At 44.3% G+C, this 22,853-nt stretch overlaps 1 protein-coding gene across 2 annotated transcripts; it reads right to left on the reverse strand.

Annotated features, from left to right (window-relative positions):
* Window positions 1-533: 533 nt before the first annotated feature.
* SLC46A3 (solute carrier family 46 member 3) lies at window positions 534-20,420 on the reverse strand. 2 transcript variants are annotated; one of them, XM_043575994.1, is made up of 6 exons: window positions 20,162-20,420; window positions 19,247-19,459; window positions 11,773-12,643; window positions 10,107-10,190; window positions 4,811-4,967; window positions 534-1,775 (listed from the first exon to the last, which is right to left on the reverse strand). In XM_043575994.1, exons 2-6 carry the CDS (start codon window positions 19,433-19,435, stop codon window positions 1,691-1,693), a joined length of 1,386 nt encoding a protein of 461 aa, XP_043431929.1. In that variant the 5' UTR covers window positions 19,436-19,459; window positions 20,162-20,420; the 3' UTR covers window positions 534-1,690. The 2 variants fall into 2 exon arrangements, with proteins under 2 accessions (XP_043431929.1, XP_043431941.1); XM_043576006.1 differs by lacking the exon at window positions 20,162-20,420 and adding an exon at window positions 19,863-20,154.
* Between the last annotated feature and the right edge of the window lie 2,433 nt (window positions 20,421-22,853).

The following is a 22,853-nucleotide window of genomic DNA, read 5'->3' on the forward strand; positions in this document are numbered from 1 at the left end:
GTCGTTGATTACCCTACAGGGAGAAGCTGTAAGCAGTGCTGTCAAATGGAAAACTGTCTGTGTTCAAGAGATCACAGAGAAGTCAATCATCTAGTTGTTCTTGAAGGCATTTGCGATATTACGTATTGTAACTTAGAAAATCAGAGATACTGGGGCATCTGGGTGTCTGAGTTGGTTAGGCATCCGACTTCTGCTCGGGTCATGATCTCACGGTTCGTGGGTTTGATCCTTGTGTCGGGCTCTGTGCTGACAGCTCGGAGCCTGGAGCCTACTTCGGATTCTGCCCCTCCCCTGCTTGAGCTCTGTCTCTCTCTGTCTCTCTCTCTCAATAATAAATAAACATTTAAAACAATGAAAAAAAAAAAAACAGAGATATTGAAGGACCAGTGAAAATACCATAAACCAATTTAAAAAGTGCTGGCATATTTTTTCAATTGACTTGCAAGGTTGGCTTAATGGCTGTGGCATGCTGTCAGTGGCTACTTGAATATGCAACTTTAAATTATTTTTACAAGGAAAAACAAAATTTTGTATTTAGTTCAACAAACATTTATTGAGGATATAATGAGGAATCAAAGACTGTCCCTGTCCTCAAGGTGCTCATTGTCCAGTAAGGAAAACAAACATTAGGAGACGGTGGAAAATGCGAGGATGGAAGTACGCACCCAGTGCTGTGGGTGCCCTGCAGGGGCGGGGGGAGCATAGGAGTAGGGAAGAAATGTCAGGAAGGCTACACAGAGGAAGCAGGATTTGGCTGACAGTTGAAAGTTCCAATGTCTCAAAGGAGGAAAGGCAAATGGAACAGTGTATAGAAAGATAGGAGGCATGAGAGAATGTGTTCTCAGGGACCAGGGTGGGTCTCAGGATAACTTTAAGGCAGTAAGATACGGATATCCCTGGATAAAAACAAGGAATGAATATTGGCTCTATAACATTACTTCATGATTGGCTGCTTGCTCAGTGTTTACGTTTCTTTATAAAAATTTTATTTACAGTATTTTTCCAGTCACCCCTGTGTCACCTATATAAACACTATCATGCCTGTCACTGATGACACGTATTAGGAAAAGTGAAAATACGTCTCCTCTAAAGTGCTTCCATTTTAAGGTTTTTGCATCTCCTAGAAACTTTCACGGCCCCTAGCGCCTTGATGGGCTCTGTAAAACAAAGCATTATCCACGCAGAGGTGTGACTGTACTAGAATTGTTTGAAGCTTCTACCGTTATTTTCCTATCAGAGAATGATTCATCATAATTTTGAACAGTGATGCCTTCAAAATCTTTGAGAGGTCAGAAACCCATTTTGCAGATGAAGAAACTGAGGTATGGAGTTCTCCTTGGTCCCAGGGTGAGAGGCTGGAGTATGTCAGGGAGATTATTGCTTTTGATTGTGTTAAGTTTCTTAATCCCTTTAGACTGTGAAGTTTCCGTTTCTTTCCCAAATCCAGAAGTGGGAAGTGTTCTGAGATTTGTTCTATCTATGGGACTCCATCGCAGAATATTCATAAAGTGCTCAAAGTGCATGGGACTGTAAGAAGCTAGAGCCAGGGGCCGTTTCTCTCACTGTTTAGTGGAGAAGAAAGGGCATGTAGCATTGATTATTTATGAACTATTGATTATGGAACTAGTTTACAGTCCTCGGAAGTCTGAGTATATAATGTGTGTGTCCAGTTATTTTTTTTAAATCACGATCAGCTGTCTGAAGTGTCTTCACTGGGTTCCTCTTGTGTAAGAAGTACATAGTTTCCCTCGTTCCAGCTGGTGCACTTGACGATGCTGCAAAAGCAAACAAGACATTCTGCAATTGTGACCAAAGCAATACATAAATAAATAATCTATATTCCAACTTCCCCCTGGTTATATGGCTTGCAATAAATTGTGCAAATTATACACAGAAGGAACATACTGGCACTTTGAGTCCAGCTGACTTGCTAGGCATAGCATTCTGAAAATAATAAACAATCTACAGTTCTTTTCTCTTCCAGATCCCTGAAATGTCCATCCATCCCATTGTTTAGTTTCTATAGTCCACAAAAAGTAGTTATAACTGTAGGTGTGGCTGAAGTTCATGTCCAATACCTATAACTGAAGCTGGGACAAGAAGACACCTGGAACTTAAAAAACATGTAATTTGGGGGTGCTTGGGGTAGCTCAGTCCGACTCTTGGTTTCGGCTCAGGTGCTGGCAGTGCAGAGCCTGCTTGGGATTCTCTCCCCCTCTCTCTGCCTCTCCCCCACTTGCACTGTCTCTGCCTCTCTCAAATAAATAAACTTTAATAAAAAATAAGCATTTAACTTTTTAAAAATATTGAACGGTATAGGGTTAAAAAATCTCAGGAGACCATCTACATTTACATTAGAAGCATTATTGAAAGCATAACTATCTTTTATCTAGCTGTGTATATGTTCATTAACAGATCTGTATGAATATATGAAGAATACAAATTACCCATTTTCTACTCCCTAATTCTTTTTATTTTTCGTGATATGGTATGGATGCACGATCATTTATTTAATCATTCTCTTTTGGTCATTTAAAAAATGTTTTTGTCTTAATAAACTTTATATCAGTTGACCTTTGAACGTCCCATGTAGTTGGAAATGCGCATATAACTTTTGACTCCCTAAAAACTTAACTACTAATAGTCTACCATTGACCAGAAGCTTTACAGTAACATAAAACAGTCTATCAACACATATTTGGCATGTCATAAGGATTATATGCTGTATTTTTATAATAAAGCCAGAGAAAAGAAAATGGCATTAAAATCATAAGAGAAAGTATATTATAGTACTGCATATATAGAAAAAAAAATCTGCATGTAAGTGAATCCATGCAGTTCAGACCTGTGCTGTTCAGAGTTAACTGTACATAAATTTTTGATAATACTGATCATTTCCTTAGGATGTGCTTCTAAAAGGAATCACTGGGTCAAATACTATAAACTTCTTAAAAAAGCTTTTGATACATGTTTATGAATTGCTTTCCAAAGATGATACTGCCAAATAACACTCCTACAAGCAATGCGTAAGACTGTCTCATCATTTACTATATAGCACAGCATGTATTTTTAATTTTGCTGGTTCAACAGGTGGAGTCTCTTTTTAAAAAGATATCTAGTAAAAATCACTTTTCATCAGAATCACAGAGGAACTGTAAATAGTACTGTAGTCTGTCTTACACAGATCTAGGTATGATAATTACATAGACATTATGTAATGAGGTCCTACTATGATTAAGACGTAGGGCAGCCCTTCAAGGAGGTCACAGTCTTGGTCGAATGGGTAAGGCCTGTGCACGTAGGTACTTTCCTTACTCACCCCGCACCCCCCCCTCACCGCCCCCCAGTGCTCAGGAGAAAGCAGAGATGTGTTGTGCTCCACCTCCTACTGACCCCTGTCACTGCACTGTCACTGCACTGTGCTCTCAGCCGTGTAGACTGGGCAAAGCCCAGCAAGGAAAGGGCAAAGAGCTCTCAGCCCAGTGCGCTGGCCCCATAGAACGTGTTCACTCTCTTTGGCCATTTCGGCAACCGCTTGTCTAGTTAGATTACACTTTTTGTTAACTGAAAGGCAAAGGAAGAAAGAAATACTTGTTATGTGTATGACTCTGGTCTTTTTATTCTATGTACTATTCATAAATAGAATTTGGTACTTTGTATTTATTTGGATATTTACATTTAAAAAGGGAGTCATTAGGGGCGCCTGGGTGGCTCAGCTGGTTGGGCAACTGACTTCGGCTCAGGTCATGATCTCACAGTCTGTGGGTTCGAGCCCCCTGTTGGGCTCTGTGCTGACAGCATGGAGTCTGGAGCCTGCTTCGGATTCTGTGTCTCCCCCTCTCCCAACCCGTCCCCTGCTCACGCTCTGTGTCTCTCTGTCTCTCAATAATAAATAAACGTTGAAAACAACCACTTTTTTTTTTTAAAAGGGAGTCACTAAATAAGCCAACATTCTTCAAAGAAAATTCTTGATATTCAGTGCACACTATTTGCTCTTGTCATCAGCCCAAGACTCCATATTAAAGTCTGTCTTCTTATAGGAATCTTTGACCCCCCAGGGGATATTATACTCTAGGAAATCATAGTTGAATATGAATATATATACATACACACACATACGCATACACATGCATATTCTTGGATGCTGATTTAATCGGTTCATATCTAAAGAGACAGGGGATGGCTATTCAGAGTCTGACCCAATCTTTCTTTCTCTTAGTAATGGTGAGCCTTGTCATTGTCTCTTTCTTCTTAAGTCTTCAACATTATCAATAGATGTCCTCATGTCTAAAAGTTACTGAGAAAAGTACATTCTGGGGCAAAACTTCGTTCAAAAGAAAACCACAGGCCCCACGTGGTTTCCATTAGGCCAGCTCATCAAACCTGGACTTCACATGTAACTTACCCACACTCCCAGCCTCCCCCAGAGGCTCGTCTTCACCAGTCAAGCCAGGAGTTCTCTGATCGGCACCGGTGAGCCTGCTACTTGGGCCCTTTCTATCCCCCAGAGAAAGATGAGGTCATCCACCCTAATAAGACCCCTGCCCTTCTCCCTAAGGGAAGGAGACTCTGCCTGAAATAATTAAACCTTCCAGTGAGCACAGCTCCTCAGAGCCCCGCTGTACTTGTTAGAAGGGATGCCGCCTGGTTCGTGAATCAACCAGTGGAGCCAATTAAATCTTTAAAAGTTACCCAGTTGAATTTTTTTTTTTAAACAACTTTAACAGATCTGTGTGATTTTACTAGTGAGGTTAGGGAATTCATTTAATCCAGCTATCCTCTGACAAAATGGTTGAAAATAATTACCTACCATAGACTGATGGCTGGAATTAGTAATAGAACAGCAGACAGCAGAAAGGTGAAGCCCGGGTACCAGGTGACAGTGGCTGAATAAATTCCATTAAAAGTAGAAACTGCAGTGACACCACCAAGCGTTTCTAAGAAGGCAATGCAAGCAAACAGGGTACCTGTTTGGGGTCAGGGTGTGGAAGGAGAAAAAGAAATGGCTTCGTGACAAAACAACGAACAGAACAAAGGGAGAAAACTTACTCACTGGAAAAAACAAACACGGGGCACTGCTTGGTGAATGAAAGCTATTTCCTCCAAATCCTTGAGAAGTCAGTAACCCATTTTTGCAGGTGGAGACACTGAGATCGTGAGGTCCGCTTGGACTTGATGTGACGGAAGGTGAAAACACAACAGTTCCGATGTCGGTAGGGCAAAGGTAAAAGGCAACGACAGCTGACACATTTGAAACCCACAGTCTCCTGTCCCCGAACAGCCGCAGGCATAGCCACAACTACATAGCCCTGACGTTCAAGCTTATTTCCCACTCTCAGTCCCCAAGCTGGGGACATCTGTGACACACCTCCTATGTGCAGGTGGCTCCTACCAGCAAAGGTCCCACCCGAGGAGCCTTTTGAGTTAAAGCAATCCTTTGCATCTGCTTCTCAGATCTGGCAAAAGTGACAACTGCAGACAAAGACAGATGATGGCACACGCTTTCTGCAGCATGGACTGGATCCCTCCCTCCAAAGTGCCGGCGAACTGAGCAGCCACAAGGTTCCTTTGTGTGACTCCTCAAGTAACTGTCTGTGCTCTAGTTATGCCACGGTTTGATGCGAAGTGAGTCTTTTCTGCCTTCCCTGCCTGAAACGGCTTCCACACTGAGGCGGCTCACGAGACTGAGCGAGCGGGGATCCCGCCACTGCCCGGCACCCCTCCCCGCCTACCACGGTTGGTCGAGGGCAGGTTCTGGAGCATCGTTCGAGGAGCGTAGGGTGGCTGCGTGTCAGTCCAAGTTCATAATCCGAGAAAAGGGGGCACAAATTCTACCAATGTTTCGTTCTGTCTGCAGTCCAAGACCACGCTGACTGAGCAGTTAAACCTCTGAAGGACAGGCGGGTCATCTCGATGTACTTGTCTTCCTCTTTGCCCTATTTTGCATCACCAGATGAAAAACTCTGTCCTGGTTTTCCGCTCTTCTTGATGTCCCCGGTAGAAGTCCCTATGTGGCCTTGGCAGAATCTATCATTAAGCCATTGTGCTTGTTCCCTGCTTTGCCAAGTTTACTTTTCCATGAGAAGTTGTGATGTATTTTTTCTACAAACAATGCAAATCATGTAAATAACTGTATTTGATTGGACTGGTGAGAAGGAAAAGGCAAGCGTGAGGGTCACCTTTCGTAACCAGATTATGGCTTACACTGTCCGTGTTTTAATTTTCCCCGTGCTCTTGGTCTTGTAGACCGTGTGGCATATGGGTTTTTATCTACTGAGACTTTTTACCCTGGTATACATCTTCTCGTACGTGGCTTCTAATTCTTCACCGAATGACAGGTCACATGTTCATAAAACATAAACATATCTCTGAAGAATTACTGTGTTTTCACGTACATGTCTTCTCTTGACTAAAACGAAAGCTCTGTTCATGCCAAGTGCACATGTACTCTGTTTACTGCTGTGTCCCCGGGCCTGTCTGTCCTGGCACATGGAAGATGTTTAACCCGTATTTGTCGAATGAATGAAAAAAAGCTTCATTCAAGAGCCCAGTTATCAATCAGCAAGTAGTACACAGACTGTTGCCTCCATGATTTATGATAAAACACGAAGTCAGTTCAGTTGGGAGGAAGTTCTCCTACCTGTCTATGCGATTTTCTTCTTATATTTCTGATCCCTTGCCACAGCCAGGCACAGTGCCACGGAGGACAGACTGGACAGATGTAGTCCTATTTTGCAATGACCTAACTCGATTCTTGACAGAAAGCTGGCCAGGTGGTACGTGTGTCTGGCATAAACAGCCATCCTGTGACACAGTAGGGTTCACTTGCCGCTCAACTTTCTCGAGCAGTTCAACTTGTGTCACAGTCACCAGAGATAAACTGGATTAAGTAATCAGCTCATTGTTTCGTATCTATACTTTTTCTTAATCCGGTAGGTTTCAAAAGTCGAGTGTGTTTTTCCGGTGTTCCAAGTAATCACAAAGAGTGCGCAGGGAGCAGCAAGGCAAGAGGTAGTCCGGGGTGGCTTTAGCTGGGAGTTTCACAGCTGTATGGAGCACAGAGATTCCGAAACAATCCAGTTTCCTCTCCTTTCTCATTCAAGATGCTGGGGACACTGAGAGACTCATGAAAACCTCTGTGGCACTTCCCTTCTCCTCTGATTACCTTAAAGCACATAACATTTTCACGAAAATATCCCGTTTTTAAAAAAGTAATGCAGGACCAGAATATACTCAGTAGGGAAGCTCTGACGTCAGCAGAAGGCTTTCTTAGTGAAAATCCAAAAAACAAAACATTTTAAAGTGTCACTTCAAATAGCCTTTGTAAGTAGACTACACCAAATAAAAACCAAAACAAACCAGGCACTCTGAGAAGTCTCTTTTAGCTCCAAGTTGTGAAGGGGGTAGATGTTTCTTTTTCTTCTGAACAGCTCTACCGAGGTATAATTCATACGCCCTAGAACCCACCCCTTTAAACTGCACAGTTAACGGAGCTGTGCAGCCTCACCCCAGAAGAAACTGTACCCATTAGCAACCTCTCCCTTTCTCTCCAGCCCTGGACAGCACTTACCTGATTTCTGTCTCCATGGGTTTGCCTTTTCTGAACGTTTCATGTAAATGGAGTATTTATACGACAATGTGTGACCTTTTGTGTCGGGCTTCTTCATTTTCCATAATGATTTCAAGGTTCATCCGTGGGGTAGCGGGTATCATCAGTACTTTATTTTTATTGCCAAATAATATTCCATTGGGCCGATATACCACATGGCATCTATCCATGCATCAGTTCATGGACGTTTACATTTGTCTTTACTTTTTGGCTACTATAAATAATGCTGCTGTGAACATTTGTGTGCAGGATTTTTTGTGGGCATATGTTTTCATTTCTTTTGGGATTTCAATTCCATTCTATTTCTAGGAATGGAATTGCTGAGTCCTAAGGGAATTTTATTTAACTTTCTGAGGAGCTACCGAACTGTTTTGGCAAAATGGGTGCATCATTTTATGTTCCCACCAGCAGTGTAGGAGGGTTCCAGGTTCTCCACATCCGGACCATCTCTTGCTGTGGTCTATTTCAGCCATCCCGGTGGGTCTCACTGTGGTTTTGGTTTGCATTTCCCTGAAGGCTAATGACGTTGAGCATTTATTCATATAATTCTTGGCCATTTGTACAGCTTTTTGGAGAGATGTCTATTCAAATCTGTTGCCTATATAGTTGGGTTGTCTTTTGGTTGTTGTTGTTTTTTTTTAATTCCAGTGTAGTTAACACACAGTGTTATAATAGCCCCGGGTGTACAATACAGTGATCCAGTAGGTTCCATATACTACTTAGTGCCCATCCAGATAAGTGTATTCTTAATCCTCCTTACCTATTTCATCCATTCTCCTCCCCCACCTCCCAAGTTCCTTATTAGACATGTGATTTACTCATATATTCTCACACTCTGTAGCTTGTCTTTTCACTCTCTGGATGGTGTCCTTTAAAGTGCAAAAGCTCTTAATTTGGATAAAGTCTAATTTATCTATTTTTCTTTTGTTGTTGTGCTTTTGGTGTCATACCTAAGAAACCACTGTAACCCAAAGAAGCAGGTATATTTTTACATATTACAGTTACAAATTTTTATATTCCTAAGTGGTTTTCCAGTCAATCATCATTACATAATCTATAAACAGCTGTGTGCATATACAGTGACATGGGTGGAAGAGAATCAAGAAATATCTTTTTAAAGGCACTGGATTAGCAGTCTTCCCCAGTGTTGACTAAACTGCCATAAATACAGTAGCCTAGATATGAATGGTCCATCAACAATTAATATGAATATCTGCACCAGGCTGAGGCATGAAACAAAAGAAAGCTCTGAAATCTAACAATATTCACATGGTACAGGTATGCCTAATATCTAACTAGTAACTAGTTCTAACTAGAAATTTAATTTTTTTGTCCTTTTATATTGGTTATTCTCTGCCCTCCCACTTCAGCTGTTTGATCTCCTGTGTCCTGCTCTGTGCTTGGGAGGCTGATATATTTACTCCTATCGAATGACGTGGATTTCCTTGCTAATCTGACTTTCTGTCGCACTTGGTCAACGAGATGAAGGTGGAGAGAAAGCTTGTAGCGTCTTGTCTCTGCTCCCTATTTGGGCCACCTTCTCTGGGTGCCTTCTCCACTGCCCACTCCGCCACACTGCTTGGACTTCATGAAAGTCGCTATGGAACCAGCTGAGGGGGATCCTGTTTTTGCTAGCATTCTAATTCAGGCCCAGCCCTAACATTTGTGGGGTCCAGTGTAAGAATACACTTAGAAGCCTATATATTATATTGTAAGTATTTGTGAGTTACAGTTCTAATGAACAAACTGTTCAGTAAGCTATGTTTCAACTACCCGCTCTGAGAAATATGTCTTCTATACCTTCACAATGATTTGGAAGGTCAGACACAGACTCTGAATTCTCAGACTCTTTGGAGTTCTGTGGAGGAACATGGCAGCACTGGCCGAGCTAGCTGGCCCTTGGCCCTCAGTCCCCAGCTGCAGGGTGCAGTCTGCCCACGTTGTGTTCTATCTCTTGCTCCATCCTGCTCAGAAAGGATCATTTACACATGGCTGTACACACCCCACTCTGCAATGCCAAGGTTGGGCTAGTTCTATGAAGAGTGATGGCTTGGCTACCCCTTTGGTCTAGAGGGGAATACACGATCTACCCTCAGGAGAAAGGGTCTGAGGAAGAGGACCACCCAAGCACTGAAAGACATGAACCCAAAACTGTTTGGCTGGGAATTATGGGTCCCGGATACCCAGAGTATAGTCTAGAAGGGGGAGGTGTTGTGAGCTCCCGGGTGGGCATCTGCCTGGCCCTGAGCACTCCTCTGCTCTTGAGGCAAGGCCTGGCTAGATGCAAGCCTTCTAAAGCGGGAGACCCTGGGCAGGGCACCCCTGCCTGAACATAAGCCTCTACCGAACACAGAATTTACTCACCACTTAATTCAAAAGGCGTTCTGAGCAAAAAAAGTGTTGTAGAATATTCGGAAGAATCAAACATTGGTTGTCCATAGGTTTCAGTTGATACAGATTGTAAACTCATTATATTCATTAAGCAAATTAAACTCACCTTGTTCAGTAGAACGAACCACTTTTGATATCATGGACCGTAGAACAGAGAGCGGCACGATCGTGAAAAGGAATGGCAACCTGACTGTAAGAGAAATGGTGGGAAATCACTGGCCAAGTCAGAAAACGAATGGCCAATTTTAAATGTGAAATACTTTCTTTCTGACTATGTCCTTTTCTATAAGCATCCTACCTCATTGCATCTAAGGACTGAATTAATTAGTTGTAGACTTCTGTCACATGACTTAAGATACACTATAGATGGGTCAGCTAAAGGTTACTTTACTTTGTTATTCCGGGAGTGAGAATAAGAGTTCGTGGAGGTTTTAGGTCCTTGGGATTAGAACTGCGATTGGGACTGATGTGCTATTTCCCTGACTATTACAGTGACCTCTCGTTCAGCAAGTTGTGACTTAGCTTTCTTCATGTATTTTCTGGTTTTGCTTCCTTAGACTTGACATTCTTAGTGTTAGCATGCTTTTAGTATATTGACTCACTTATCGAGAAATTGGTTATCTTTCTGCTTGTTCATCTTTGTGCTGAATCATTTTATGAGCCCAGATCACCTCTCCTCTTAAATTATGACCCCTAATAGTAGCATTTCTAGTTCTTTGACAAAACAGTAATAGATTATTTTTGCAGATGATGTTAAAGTTTTCACACACATATCAACTTACTTGACCTTGGCAATTCTAAGGGAGACAGGGAGAACCGACATTTACTGAACACAAGGCCTTGCGCGAAGTGCTTTACAGTGATCTCTTCTAATATTCTTGTAACCCTCTGAATTAGGGACTACTGTGCCCATTTTGCATTTGAATAAATGAAGGCCCTGAGTACTTGAGTAATTTGCTTAAGATCACCTGGTGCCATATAGATGGACATTAAACCTGATTCTCTTTGGTCACCCTGCTTCCCTGCAAGGTAGCAAGAGGTTGGCAGTGGCTTTGTAGAAAAAGATGAAATCGGACCTTTCCTAAGGTCCCACTTGACAGATCCCTTAGCTCTTTCAAAGGCGGCATCTCACTCAAGCCCTACAGAAACCACCTGTGGGGTAGGTAGTTGAGGAAGTGGTCCAGTTTGCCAAAAAATGATCTATCAAAAGCCAATTGACGGAATGACCAATTTGCAGAACCTTGTCTTAAAGAAGTTTCTTCTTGAATATATTCAACAAATGTGAATTTTATAAATCTTTTGAGTTTATTTTACGTAATGATCTTTAATTCTTACGGGGCGCCTGGTGGCTCAGCCAGTGGAGCGTATGACTCTTGATCTTGGGGTTGTGAGTGAGCCCCACGTTGGATGTGGAGATTACTTAAAAATAAAATCTTAAAAAATAGTTTTTAAAAAGTTTTATGGAAAGTAGTCTTCTTAGCAGCACTTTAAGAAATATTCAAGTTGGCAAAAAGCTCTATTGAAGAATTGACTCACAGGAAGAATGCTTCTCAAAACAATTTTTTGGCAAGTATGCAAATTTAGAAAATTGTGGTTAATCATTAGTGTTTTTTAAACCAATTGGCTTTCACTTCCTGGCAAAGCGCCTTAACTGAACTAGAACGCGTTAAATAGAGAATGTTAAACTAAAAGTTTCTCACCCAGCAGACTAAATTCATTTTATATAAACATCAAATACATGGTTAGTTCTAAGGCTACATTTTGTATCTTACCTAAAAACATCATTAATGTCGTTCTGGCAAAAGCAGTCATAACCATTCCTGCCATGGTGGTAAAGATTCCAATGAAGGCCATGTGAATGTCTTCCATACAGTAAGAAAAAAGCCATATTCCTAGGAAACTGCTGAAAAAGGTAATGCTACCCAGAGCTGATCCATAACCTATAAAGACTTCATTCCAGCAGAGCGGGGAATCCAATTCATAAAGGATAAAAATGGGGGAAATGCCAATTGTCACGAAAAAATAAGTGATCATTGTAAAAAGTAACAAACAGAGAAAATACCGTCGCTTACCAGAAGCATTTTTAAAAAGCATGTAAGTTCGGTAAAATAGGTTTTTAAAGCCTTCACTACATGATATGGCAACATTCGGAGATGAAGATTCTTTCAATGAATCGCCAAGAAAAAATAAAATATAAATCAAGTTAACAGCAAAAGCCATACTAATAATGAAAAAGGACCACACAAAACCTAGTTCTCTGATAAAATAGCCAGAAGACAGTCCCGTTAATCCAGTGACAAGTCCAAGTATGAAGTCAATTATAGCTATTCGAATTGTTCTTTGTTTCTGTTCTACACATTGATCAACTACGTAGGCAAAACAGGCCCCTAAAAATGTGGTGGAATTGCCACACAGCGCACCGATAAAGGTGGATGCAATCAGAAGCTGGACTGGAAAAGCAAAGTAGGAGAGCACACAGAGCCAAACGCTGGTTGCAAGGGCACCAGCGGAAGACAAAATCAAAGGGAATTTCCGTCCTCCATGATCACTATGAGACAGAAGTATGAACGTAGACACTAGACCAGGAATTAGCCCACTTATGTCCATCTGCAGATTAAAGAGAGACACCTTCTTCTGAACTTCCTGCAAAGAAACAAAAAGAAGAGGATGTGTTTACCGAGATATAGACAACATGCATGAAAATATCACAGCACGTGCTTTTCTTTTTTCCAGTACGTCGCCAATAAGGAATCTCTGCGGCATGGGTTTGATACAGCCTGAAAATGCATCCAGTTCACAAAGCAAATATCAAGAGGTGACACAGGAATCAAAGCTCAGTCCTAATATTCAAGTACCGTGGTGGGGACTTTCACTCATAAAAAGAAAATTGGGTATTGCGGTGTGTCTGTCTTACATAGGGGCTCCACAGACCCCAGGACATCTGGGACTGGCCATATAAGGACATTTCTTTCTTCTGTGAACAGCTAGCACGGAGATCATGACCACTGTTGTAAAGCAAGAGCAACGCCCTTTCCCGTGACAGATCCTTCTGTCTACTTAAAAGGGAATGAATATCACGTGTAAATGTCATACTCGATAGACCTTTATTTAGGAGGCACTCAGTTGCTTTTTTCACATGTGTCTCCACAAAGAAGTTTCTTCCAGTTTCTTTCTTTCCTTACTAAAAAATAAGATAAAACCCCAAGAGAAGCTTTGCACTGACGAAGACGGATGGTAGCACGCCATGAACTGAGGAGGAAGGTAAATCCAGCTTCTCCAAGCCAACACAACCGGGGGCACACACAGGCTGGAAGATGTTACAGTCGCTGCACTGGATGTTTGATGGAGAGCATTTGGGGTGATTTCTGTTTGCCACCTCTCTCTGTATTTTCCAAGTTTTATGTAGAGTATGTGCCGTTTTTATAACAGGGATTACTAAACTCATTTTTAAAAACAGACGGATTCATGTAATATTTAGAAAGCACCCTAGAACAACTGATGAACCACACAGAAAAATCAAGTACTGAAATTAATGATCTTTTAAAAGAGTGAGCCTGTGTTTATTTTTATATATCCATATAATGCAAGTAACTTCCCGTTACCAGGAAGTGTTGTCGTCACTAAGACTCAAAACTCCAGTCATCTTTGTTTCTGGCCTTTCCCTTCACCCATGCCTGCCAACACCCGGTGCTTCTCGTGACCTCTGCCTCTTTCCGGTCCCATCACTGCCACTGGAAGCACAGGGCTTCTAGTGCTCACCAGGACTCCCCGGGCACCTTGCTTTCCCTCTCTTCAATTCAGTCTATGACCCAGCCTCGTCACTTTGTGGATCACACACCCTAATGGTGGGAGCGGCTTGCCAAAACACACTAGTGGCACGTCTCTCACCTGCTTATTAGCCCTCTGCCTGCTAGAGAAAGCTCACGCTTTCCATGGCTGTTATGTTAGGCCACCCAGATGCGGTCCAACCCCACTCTTCGGCATGATCTCCACTCCCTTCCCTAATATGCCATGTTACAGGCACAGGCCTTAGTCAAGTCCAACTTGGATTTGCCTGAAATGCCCAAACAGATGTAATCTCTCCTGCTGAACCTTCTCATCTGGCCATTATCATTCTTCAGTTGCACTTTTTTGTGTAGCGATTAAGAGCTCTGGAGTCAGATCGATCTAGATTCAGAAGGAGCCTGTTCTTTACGTAGCAGTTAGAGTGATTTTTATTTTTATTTTAAACGTTTATTTATTATTGAGAGACAGAGAGACACAGAGCATGAGCAGGAGAGGGGTAGAGATAGGGGGAGACACAGAATCTGAAGCAGGCTCCAGGCTCTGAGCTGTCAGCACAGAGCCCGACGCGGGGCTCGAACTCACAAACTGCAAGATCATGACCCGAGCCGAAGTCGGTCACTTAACCAACTGAGCCACCCAGGCGCCCCTAGAGTGATTTTTAAAAACACACCAACCAGCTCACGTTACTCCTCTACCCAAAATCTCTCGGTGGCTTTCCTGACAGTGGAATAAATCCGAATTCCTTGCCACGGTGTGGGCGGCGATATCATGACTTCTCTGGTTTCAGGTCTGCCTCTTGGCTCCCCTCAGCCACATGCATTCCTCAGACACTCCACGCTCATTCACTTGTTTTGTACTTGCTGTTCCTTTTGTGATGACCACACGGCTCACTTCCTCAATTCAAAAGTCACTTCCTCAGAAGCCTTCTGTGAGCCATCCAGAGCAACCCCATCAACCCCCACCCAGGGCTCCATGCCCTTATCTGGCTATAGTTTTCTTTAGAGACTTGCCTCACCCCCACAGGGTGGGTTACTTTAATGGAGCTGCTCACCGTGTGCCCTCTCCACTACCACTAAGCTCTGGGAGGGCGGGCACGCGGTCTTCTTCACCACATCATCACGGATTCCAACCAAGTGCCGCACAGGGTGCCCCACAGACACTGGTTGTACCAGTGAATAAGCAGATAAAATAGGCGATGCACTAGCTGCGTGTGATGCCGACCAAATTATTTATCCCTATAGCTTCATCTGACAAGAGGGGGGTATGAAGAGTCCCTATCTTGCAGGCTGTTGTGAGTGTGAGATTTAAAGTCAGCATGTCAACATAAGGCACACCGCAGAGACCCTATTATACGTTCACGCTTAGTCAACTCTGGTAGTTTCATTTTTACTAGGGCAGGCTTCTCGAGCACATCGTTGTGGCTCTACGGTTATAAAAGCCATCAAGTAAATATTTACCGAATAAAGAAGTAAATCAAACAATCATTTTTTAATCAGCTTCTCAACAAGATATTCCAGTTTGGGATTCCTCTTCCCATTCCCACCCCTCCCCCATATCTGATCTTCTTTCTAACCCAACCTCTTACGCAGACTTGTCTCCTCATCTGCAATCTATTCCTTTTAAACTCTGGAGAATCATAATTAGATAAGGGCAAATGGAAGAAACCAGAGTAAAAAGTGCTACGTCTTATACAAGACTGAACAGGGTGGCTCAAGCATCCGACTCTTGACTTCAGCTCAGGCTATGATCTCACGGTTCAGTTCATGAGTGCGAGCCCTGCGCCTGACTCTGCACCGACAGCGTGGAGCCTGCTTGGGGTCCTCTCTCTCCCCCACCCGTTCACTCGTGCACGCACACTCGCACACTCTCTCTCAGAATAAACTTTGAAATAAAACTAAAAAAAAAAAAAAAAAAAGACCGAACAGAAGGACAATGTACTAAGACAAGTGTAAGTTACATTAAGGAAAGGAATATCAATTTTCAAAAAGTCACGATTCCATAGGCTGTAGTATATATAGTAATTACAATTGAGTAGAAAACATTCTCTATCTGCTGGTAGTAAGGGACTGTGTTAGTTATTAAAAGGGTTATAAGTAAATTACTGAACAAGAACGATTTCACGATCTGGTTGACACCACCTTGCCCCCTCAACTAGCAGGGTCCCTGTCTTGATAGCACTTGAAGAGAAGAGACCAAAGTGGCCAGTTTAGCACCCCAAAACCAGTCGTTTAACCTGGGAAGGAGAGGATGGCAAGGGGCTTCAAAATTCCTTCCTCCACACAAGTCAACAAACATGCTTAGAATTCCCTACCTCTTCTGCTTTAGCCAAGAGTGTCCTTCCCACAGCCTTGCCATTTTGTTAAGAGGCCCTTTAGAGATTAATCTTGCTCAAGAGAAGTATGGAGGTGCATCTTATAGTCACAAGACTCAGAAAACTCAAAGATTCGGAAAGTAGGTTAGATGAATATTTATATGTATTTATATTTATATGTCTATATACATTTGACCCTACTAGGTTGAAAAATAAGACTTTTCATCCATATAGACTTTCAAAATGTTAAGTATAAGTGAAATAGCTTAGTTTATTCTTATATCTATACCCTGAAATTCATATTATTATCTTGCATTCCAATACATGTGTCTATGTCTGTGTATTTGTTATATAGAAGGATAAATAAATATAGTATCACAGTAAGAAGTTCAATACACTATTGTATTATGCACTCTTCTTACAAATAATTGGTCTTTTGGGGAGTGGCAAAGAAAAATTTGAACTGAAAAAAATCCTTTGTTTTATTCAGGACTGACTCTGTGTCCTATGACATTTTATTTTTAGGGTTACAAGAACAGTTCTCAAACCCCTAAATTTCTTTAAGTCAGCAAGTGCCCAGCACCCACCCCCAGCAGAGCTGGGAATTGAGAAGGAAGGTCCTCAAACAGGGAACATTTGTCCTTGGATTTAACGGTAAGAGAGGGGTGCCTGGGTGGCTCAGTCAGTTAAGTGTCCGCCTTCAGCTCAGATCACGATCTCACCGTTTGTGAATTCGAGCCCCACGTCAGGCTCTGGGCCAACAGCTCGGAGCCTGGAGCCTGCTTCGGATTCTCTGTTTCCCTCTCTCTGCCCCTCCCTCACTTGCACTTTGCGTGTGTCTCTCTCTCAAAAATAAAGAAACATTAAAAAAATAAAAATAAAGGTAAGAGAATATTCTTATATTGAGCAGGAACAGTATCCAGAAAAGGGGCCAGAGGGAAATGCTGAAGGAGATGGGGGTGCCTCCTGGGAAGCAAAAATGCTCCTGTGACCTAAGGAGCAAAAAGCGAGTGGCCTGCCTGCCCTGTCCCAATTGTGGGTGGGGACAGTCATGCTTTCTAGTTCCCCAATCTGAGAAAAAGCATCTGTAGCTCTTGAGCACCAACTTTAAGAGAAGGGATCTAGGGCACTATGTTTTCTTGAATATTAATCTAATTAAAAAACAATTAATGAAACAACAATTAGACACTGGGCAGAAATTTTCAAAATGAGACCACTGCTCTGGGCAGGGGGGGCCTCTCAGCAGCTGGGTAAGGCCAGAGGTGGCCAGTACTCACCACCTGCACAGTCACAGAGGCCACCAAGATGACTGAACCCACGGCCTGTCTCCCCTCACTCTGGGAGGGCAAGGGCAGCAGACTTTTCCCCACATTCAAGTCTTCTCCCCCTCTGTCCCTCCCACTGCTCCCAGGTGTCTGCTGTAGGAAAGCATGGAATCCAATATAGAAACCGATGAGCCTACTGAACCTTTTCACTCCCTGGGAGTTTATATATATAACATATAAATATATAATTATATATTCATATATTTATTAATATAAATATATATTTATAATATTTATAAAGTATATACATTTATTTATATAATATATTTATTATATGTATTATATATAAAATATATAATATATATATAGGAACATTCTTAAAGTCAGGAGACCAAACCACCAGGTGAGACCCTTGGTCCTTCTATTTTTATGACCCCACTCTAGGCCAGAACCCTGATGTCTGCATGGCTTCCCAGCAATTATCAGTTCCAAGAAAGTTTCTCCCATGGAAATGCGGAACGGCAGAAGCTGTGTCCAAAGGCCAGGCCTCAGCCCAGCAAGGTTATACCTGACACCTAGGGAGCCACCTCCAGAAGCGCTACAGCCTTCCTTCTGGGCCCTTGGCCTTTCTTCTAGGCCTCAGACTCCTCTCCCAGTCACAGCTGAATCCCCTTCTCCTGAGGAGAAAATCTAAGAGCCGGCTAGGCAAGTGACTCGAATTCCTCCAAACTCTTCTTGTCCTTTGAGAGGTGAGGCGGTGCCACTCTTTGCCATCACAAAATATCCCCTAGGGGAAGAGTTCAAGGTGCAGAACTGCGGTCTGTTTTTGAGGCTTTCTGAGGCGAACAATTCCAGATCTAAATGCTATCTCCTTCGCATCTGGACATTGGTAGACTTTGCTAAAAACTGTCTGAGGGAGCCGGAGGATGGCGATGTACCTCCTGTTTGAAACAAATAAAAAATTGGGGGAGGAGGCCAGAGCGGGAGAAGGTAAGGCTCTGTAATACCTGCCTCAACATTTTCAGTGTCCTCAGAACCAAAGTGAGTGCTCCCCTCCGCAGATAGCCTCCCACAGCTGCTCCTGGGCACTTGGGAGTCAAAGCTGATGTGCTAACACCAAATGATGAATGACAAATGCTGCCCCCTGGCCCCTACAAGTCCATGAAGGGCACTGGCCCCAAGGTCCACAGTCTTCAGTGATGGGCTACTTACGGGGTCACTGAAAACTGGGTCATGTACAGGCAGAAGGAAGCAAGCCAGGGAAAGGCAGAAACACTGTTTCCCCGGCCGCCGGGACCATCGAGTAGTCATTCCAGTTGGCTGTGGTCCAACTTTCAGGCTTTGGGATGGGGGTGGGGGAGGAGGAGGAAAGAGCCCCTGGGGAGGTGAGACGAGGCTGAAATTTTCTAAGAAAGGAGAAGCACCAACGTCACAGGAGAAGAAGGGGCTTTTACTTAGAAGAGGCAGATTAGGGACACCTGGGTGGCTCAGTCGGTTGGGGTAACTGACGTCAGCTCAGGTCATGATCTCACAGATCATGGGTTCCAGCCCGGGGTCAAGCTCTGTGCTGACAGTTCAGAGCCTGGAGCCTGCTTGGGATTCTGTGTCTCCCTGTATCTCTGCCCTTCCCTGCTCATACTCTGTGTCTTTCTCTCAAAAATAAACATTAAAAAATTAAAAAAAAAAAAAAAAGAAGAGGCAGATTAAAGGTGTCAGGAAACTTCAAACAGGAGAACTAAATAAAGGCTCTTGACCTGGGATTTTGGAGCGTTTAAGGTGACCCTTGAGAGATCAACGTATGATGAGTGCAGTGCCCTCTTTCATCAAAAAACGCCTTTACACATCCCCCTTTTATTACATTTCAGGGATATTTTCATGTCTTACCTCCTGGAATGCAAAGATTGGGCTGCTTGTATTTTTTCCACACGCAGAAATATTGCTATCCGACACAAAACTGTAGTTGCTGGTTTCTTCCCATATTCTCCTATACACATATTGTGTTGTCAGTGGGGCAGTCAAAGTCATAGCAAATGCACTCAGGCAAATGGCAGGTTCTACAAAGAAAATCTTCATATTGCCCGGGTAGGTAGTTGAATTCTGTTAAAAAGAACGGGGAAGTTAGAAGTAACTGGGGAACAGAAAGCAGTAAGCAGTTCGTAAGAGATTAATTTCCACTTTGGAAGAGGGTACGCAGTAAACCGGTGACTATCGTACTTAACTATTTTTAAGAGTAAGTATGACCTTTCAGGGCTCAAACCGCCTTAAAATAATCTTAGTAAGTCGTCACCCATTTTCGTTGGGAATCATCTCACCGCAGTCCCCACATTGTATATACTGCCAACCGGTTTTCAAAAGGGAAACAATGAGGTTCCTCCGGGAACGCGATAGTTGCGCAACTGTTTGCTATTGTTATTTTGCTGCTCTTTAACAAGGACAGGAAGGGGGCCTTTAAAAAGCAGCTCCCGATCGTAAAGGGATTTTTTTTCTCGTTGAAACTCACCCCACGGTTACAGTCTTCCTGCCAGGCTAGGCGCAGGTCTGATCATTTTCGGGGCCGGAATCCCCGGGGGCTGTCTTCTTTGGGGGGGGGGGTGCCCTGCGCTCTCCGGGCGCCTGCCGAGCAGCAAGTGCTCCCGAGGCTGGGGCGGCCCGGGACGCGCCGGGGACACTGACCGCCGCCTGGGTCGGGGGCCGGGTCTGCGCCGGCCGCCGCGCGGGGACCGGGAGGGGAATTTCCGTTGAATTCGACCAAATGCACCTGTCGGGGAAACTCAAGCTCTCATTTTAAAGCAAACCAACCGAGCGCACTCCGGCGTCCAGAGTGACGACGGCGACAGGTCACTGCGCAGCCCCCGCTCGGCTCCTCGGTGGCCCTGCGGACTCGGCCCCAGGGAGCACGGGCGGCTGCTCCCTGCGCGGTCGGCAGCCTGTCCGCGGGTCGGTGGGTGGGTCTGCGGGCCCGCTGCCGGTCGGCTCCAGACAGAGGCTTAGCTCCCGCCCGCGGAGCCCCGCAGCCGGCCGAGAGGGCGGGGCCGCTGGCTGCCGGGGTCGCCGCCGGCGTGGCTGTCCCTGTCCTGCCTGGCTCTTCTGCGATTGGGCCCGGTGTCTGGCTCCCTCGCGGGGATTGGTCCGCTCGACGTCGCTCCCGTGAGCCCGCCCCCAGAGCCCCCAGGCTAAACCTGGCGCCGCGCAGCCGTCCGCCAGCCCGAGCTGTTTGTAGGGCAGCGCAGAGGTCTCGCTTTAGGGCTCTGCAGTGGCAGAACATTTCTGGGTCTGAACATCGTTTTTCGCAGAAGCACACGGAGATCTGTTGCAAAAGTAACGTGTGTGGGATGCAGTTCCCTGTAGCATCCGGGTCGGCAGGGCAAGTGCCCTAAGAAACGCAGAAAAGGGGAACGGGGTAGGGGGCGCCCGTGCAGGGAAAGAGAGTGCTCCTGGCAAAGGGTCTGAAATGTGGTCTCTGGCTCTTCCTGGCGGTGTGACCTTGGGCAAATTATTTAATCTCTATGAACCTCCTTTCTTTGTCAAGTGGGCATAACAGCCCTACAAGATTGTTCTAATGAACCCTCAACACGTATATACAGCATAGCCTTGGGACAAAGGAGGGACTGTACCAGTGCCTTCCAACAAGCCCGCCAGGACCACACCTGAAGTTAGGTTTATGACTTCTTGTAAGGAGGAGGAATACATAAATGGGGAGCAATGGGGTATTTCAGTAGAAGTGTTAGAATTTGTCATGGGATTTGGGCATAAGTGATGTGTGGGAAGGGTTCAAGAAAGCAAGCCCCCCCCCCCCCCCCCCCCCCCCCCCCCCCCCCCCCCCCCCCCCCCCCCCCCCCCCCCCCCCCCCCCCCCCCCCCCCCCCCCCCCCCCCCCGTATTGGATGCTGTCAGGAAGTAGGGGTAATTCTATGATTGGGTGTCTTAATTCTTAGAAGGAGTGAACATAAGTGGGGGTTAAAGCCATAACTGATAAAGAAGTAGCTTACGGTAGACATTTTTTGTCATTTTTGTGGTTTAGACCATGTTCATGTTCTGTGTTCCAACTAGACTGTGGAAGCGGTCTGGTTTTTGTCTCGACCATGGTCAAAGAATGGCCTTGTCTGATGTTATCCTGTGAAATTGTTTTTATTCCACAGAACATGGTCCAGACGAGCTCATAGCAACATCAAGGTCAGTACCCAGATGTCTGAGCTGCTTTCTCTTCCTCAGTGCTCAATAAATGATAGTGAAATCATGGAATGTTGAGTCAGAAGTCTTAGAATCCTACTTATAACTTTGCTACTGGAGTGCTACTTATAACTTTGGGCTTGCCACTTACCTTACTTCTCAACTTCTTCAAATGAGCGTTTTTAAAGCACTTGTTATGCGTCTGAAACAGTAGAGCTTGGCTGTCGGTTGGAAAGACGGTATACAAAAATGAACAGGACACAGTTTCCTAGGAAGACGGATCTTATTTTAAAACGGCAGGACACTGTACTAAGTGCTGAATTAGGGGCACATTAGAAGTGGGATGGGCAGTGAGAGCAGTCCACTGACCAAGGAGTGTTGGTCTGGAAGGGAGAGGTAGAGAGACCACTTCCCAAGACCACAAGGGAAAAGAAATGAAATAATTAATGAAGAATGCTTTTGAGAATTGTAAAGCATGGCATAATCTTATTCTCACTAAAATAACATCTATTTTTTTAAGTTTATTTATTAAAAAAAAATTTTTTTTTTCAACGTTTATTTATTTTTGGGACAGAGAGAGACAGAGCATGAACGGGGGAGGGGCAGAGAGAGAGGGAGACACAGAATCGGAAACAGGCTCCAGGCTCTGAGCCATCAGCCCAGAGCCTGACGTGGGGCTCGAACTCCCGGACCGCGAGATCCTGACCTGGCTGAAGTCGGACGCCTAACCGACTGCGCCACCCAGGCGCCCCAAGTTTATTTATTTTGAGAGAGAGAATGTGTGCATGTGCATGGGGGAAGGGCAGATAGAGAGAGGAAGACAGAGAATCCCAAGCAGGCTCCTCACTGTCAGCGCCGAACCCGATGCAGGGCTCATTCCCACAAGTGGCGAGATCATGACCTGAGTCAAAATCAAGAGTTGGATGCTCAACTGACTGAGCCACCCAGGGGCCGCAATAACATTTATTTTTGTGCTAGGTACATCCACTTTCTAAATGTTTTAGCCGGCTTAGACCCTCTTGTTGAGCATGATCGCTTCAGGTGCTCGGCTCCTGTAAAATCAAGAAGGCCAAGGTCATGCCCCAAATCTCAGTCTCTTAAAACAGCAAAGGTTTATTTACCTCCTGATCTACCTGTCCATCGCGTCACTGGAGAGCTTTACTCTCTATCATTTTCACTCACAGACACAGACAAATGGAGTCATCATCTGAATACTATCACTGGCATCAAAGCAGAGAAAACAGAATGTGGTGAATCTGACACCAGCTTTTAAAGGTTCCCCCATTGAAATGATACATACCACTTCTGCTCACATTTGACGG

This window comes from Prionailurus bengalensis, chromosome A1 (assembly GCF_016509475.1).
Source record: "Prionailurus bengalensis isolate Pbe53 chromosome A1, Fcat_Pben_1.1_paternal_pri, whole genome shotgun sequence".
NCBI lineage: Eukaryota > Metazoa > Chordata > Mammalia > Carnivora > Felidae > Prionailurus > Prionailurus bengalensis.

Excerpts from the sequence above, each read along its gene's own strand:
- SLC46A3 (XM_043575994.1), bottom strand. The coding sequence starts at position 19,435 with ATGAAGATTTTCTTTGTAGAACCTGCCATTTGCCTGAGTGCATTTGCT. Across the intron at positions 12,644-19,246 it reads CAATCTTTGCATTCCAGGAG|GAAGTTCAGAAGAAGGTGTC; the intron begins GTAAGACATGAA and ends GTTTCTTTGCAG. Across the intron at positions 10,191-11,772 it reads GACATTAATGATGTTTTTAG|TCAGGTTGCCATTCCTTTTC; the intron begins GTAAGATACAAA and ends TTTCTCTTACAG.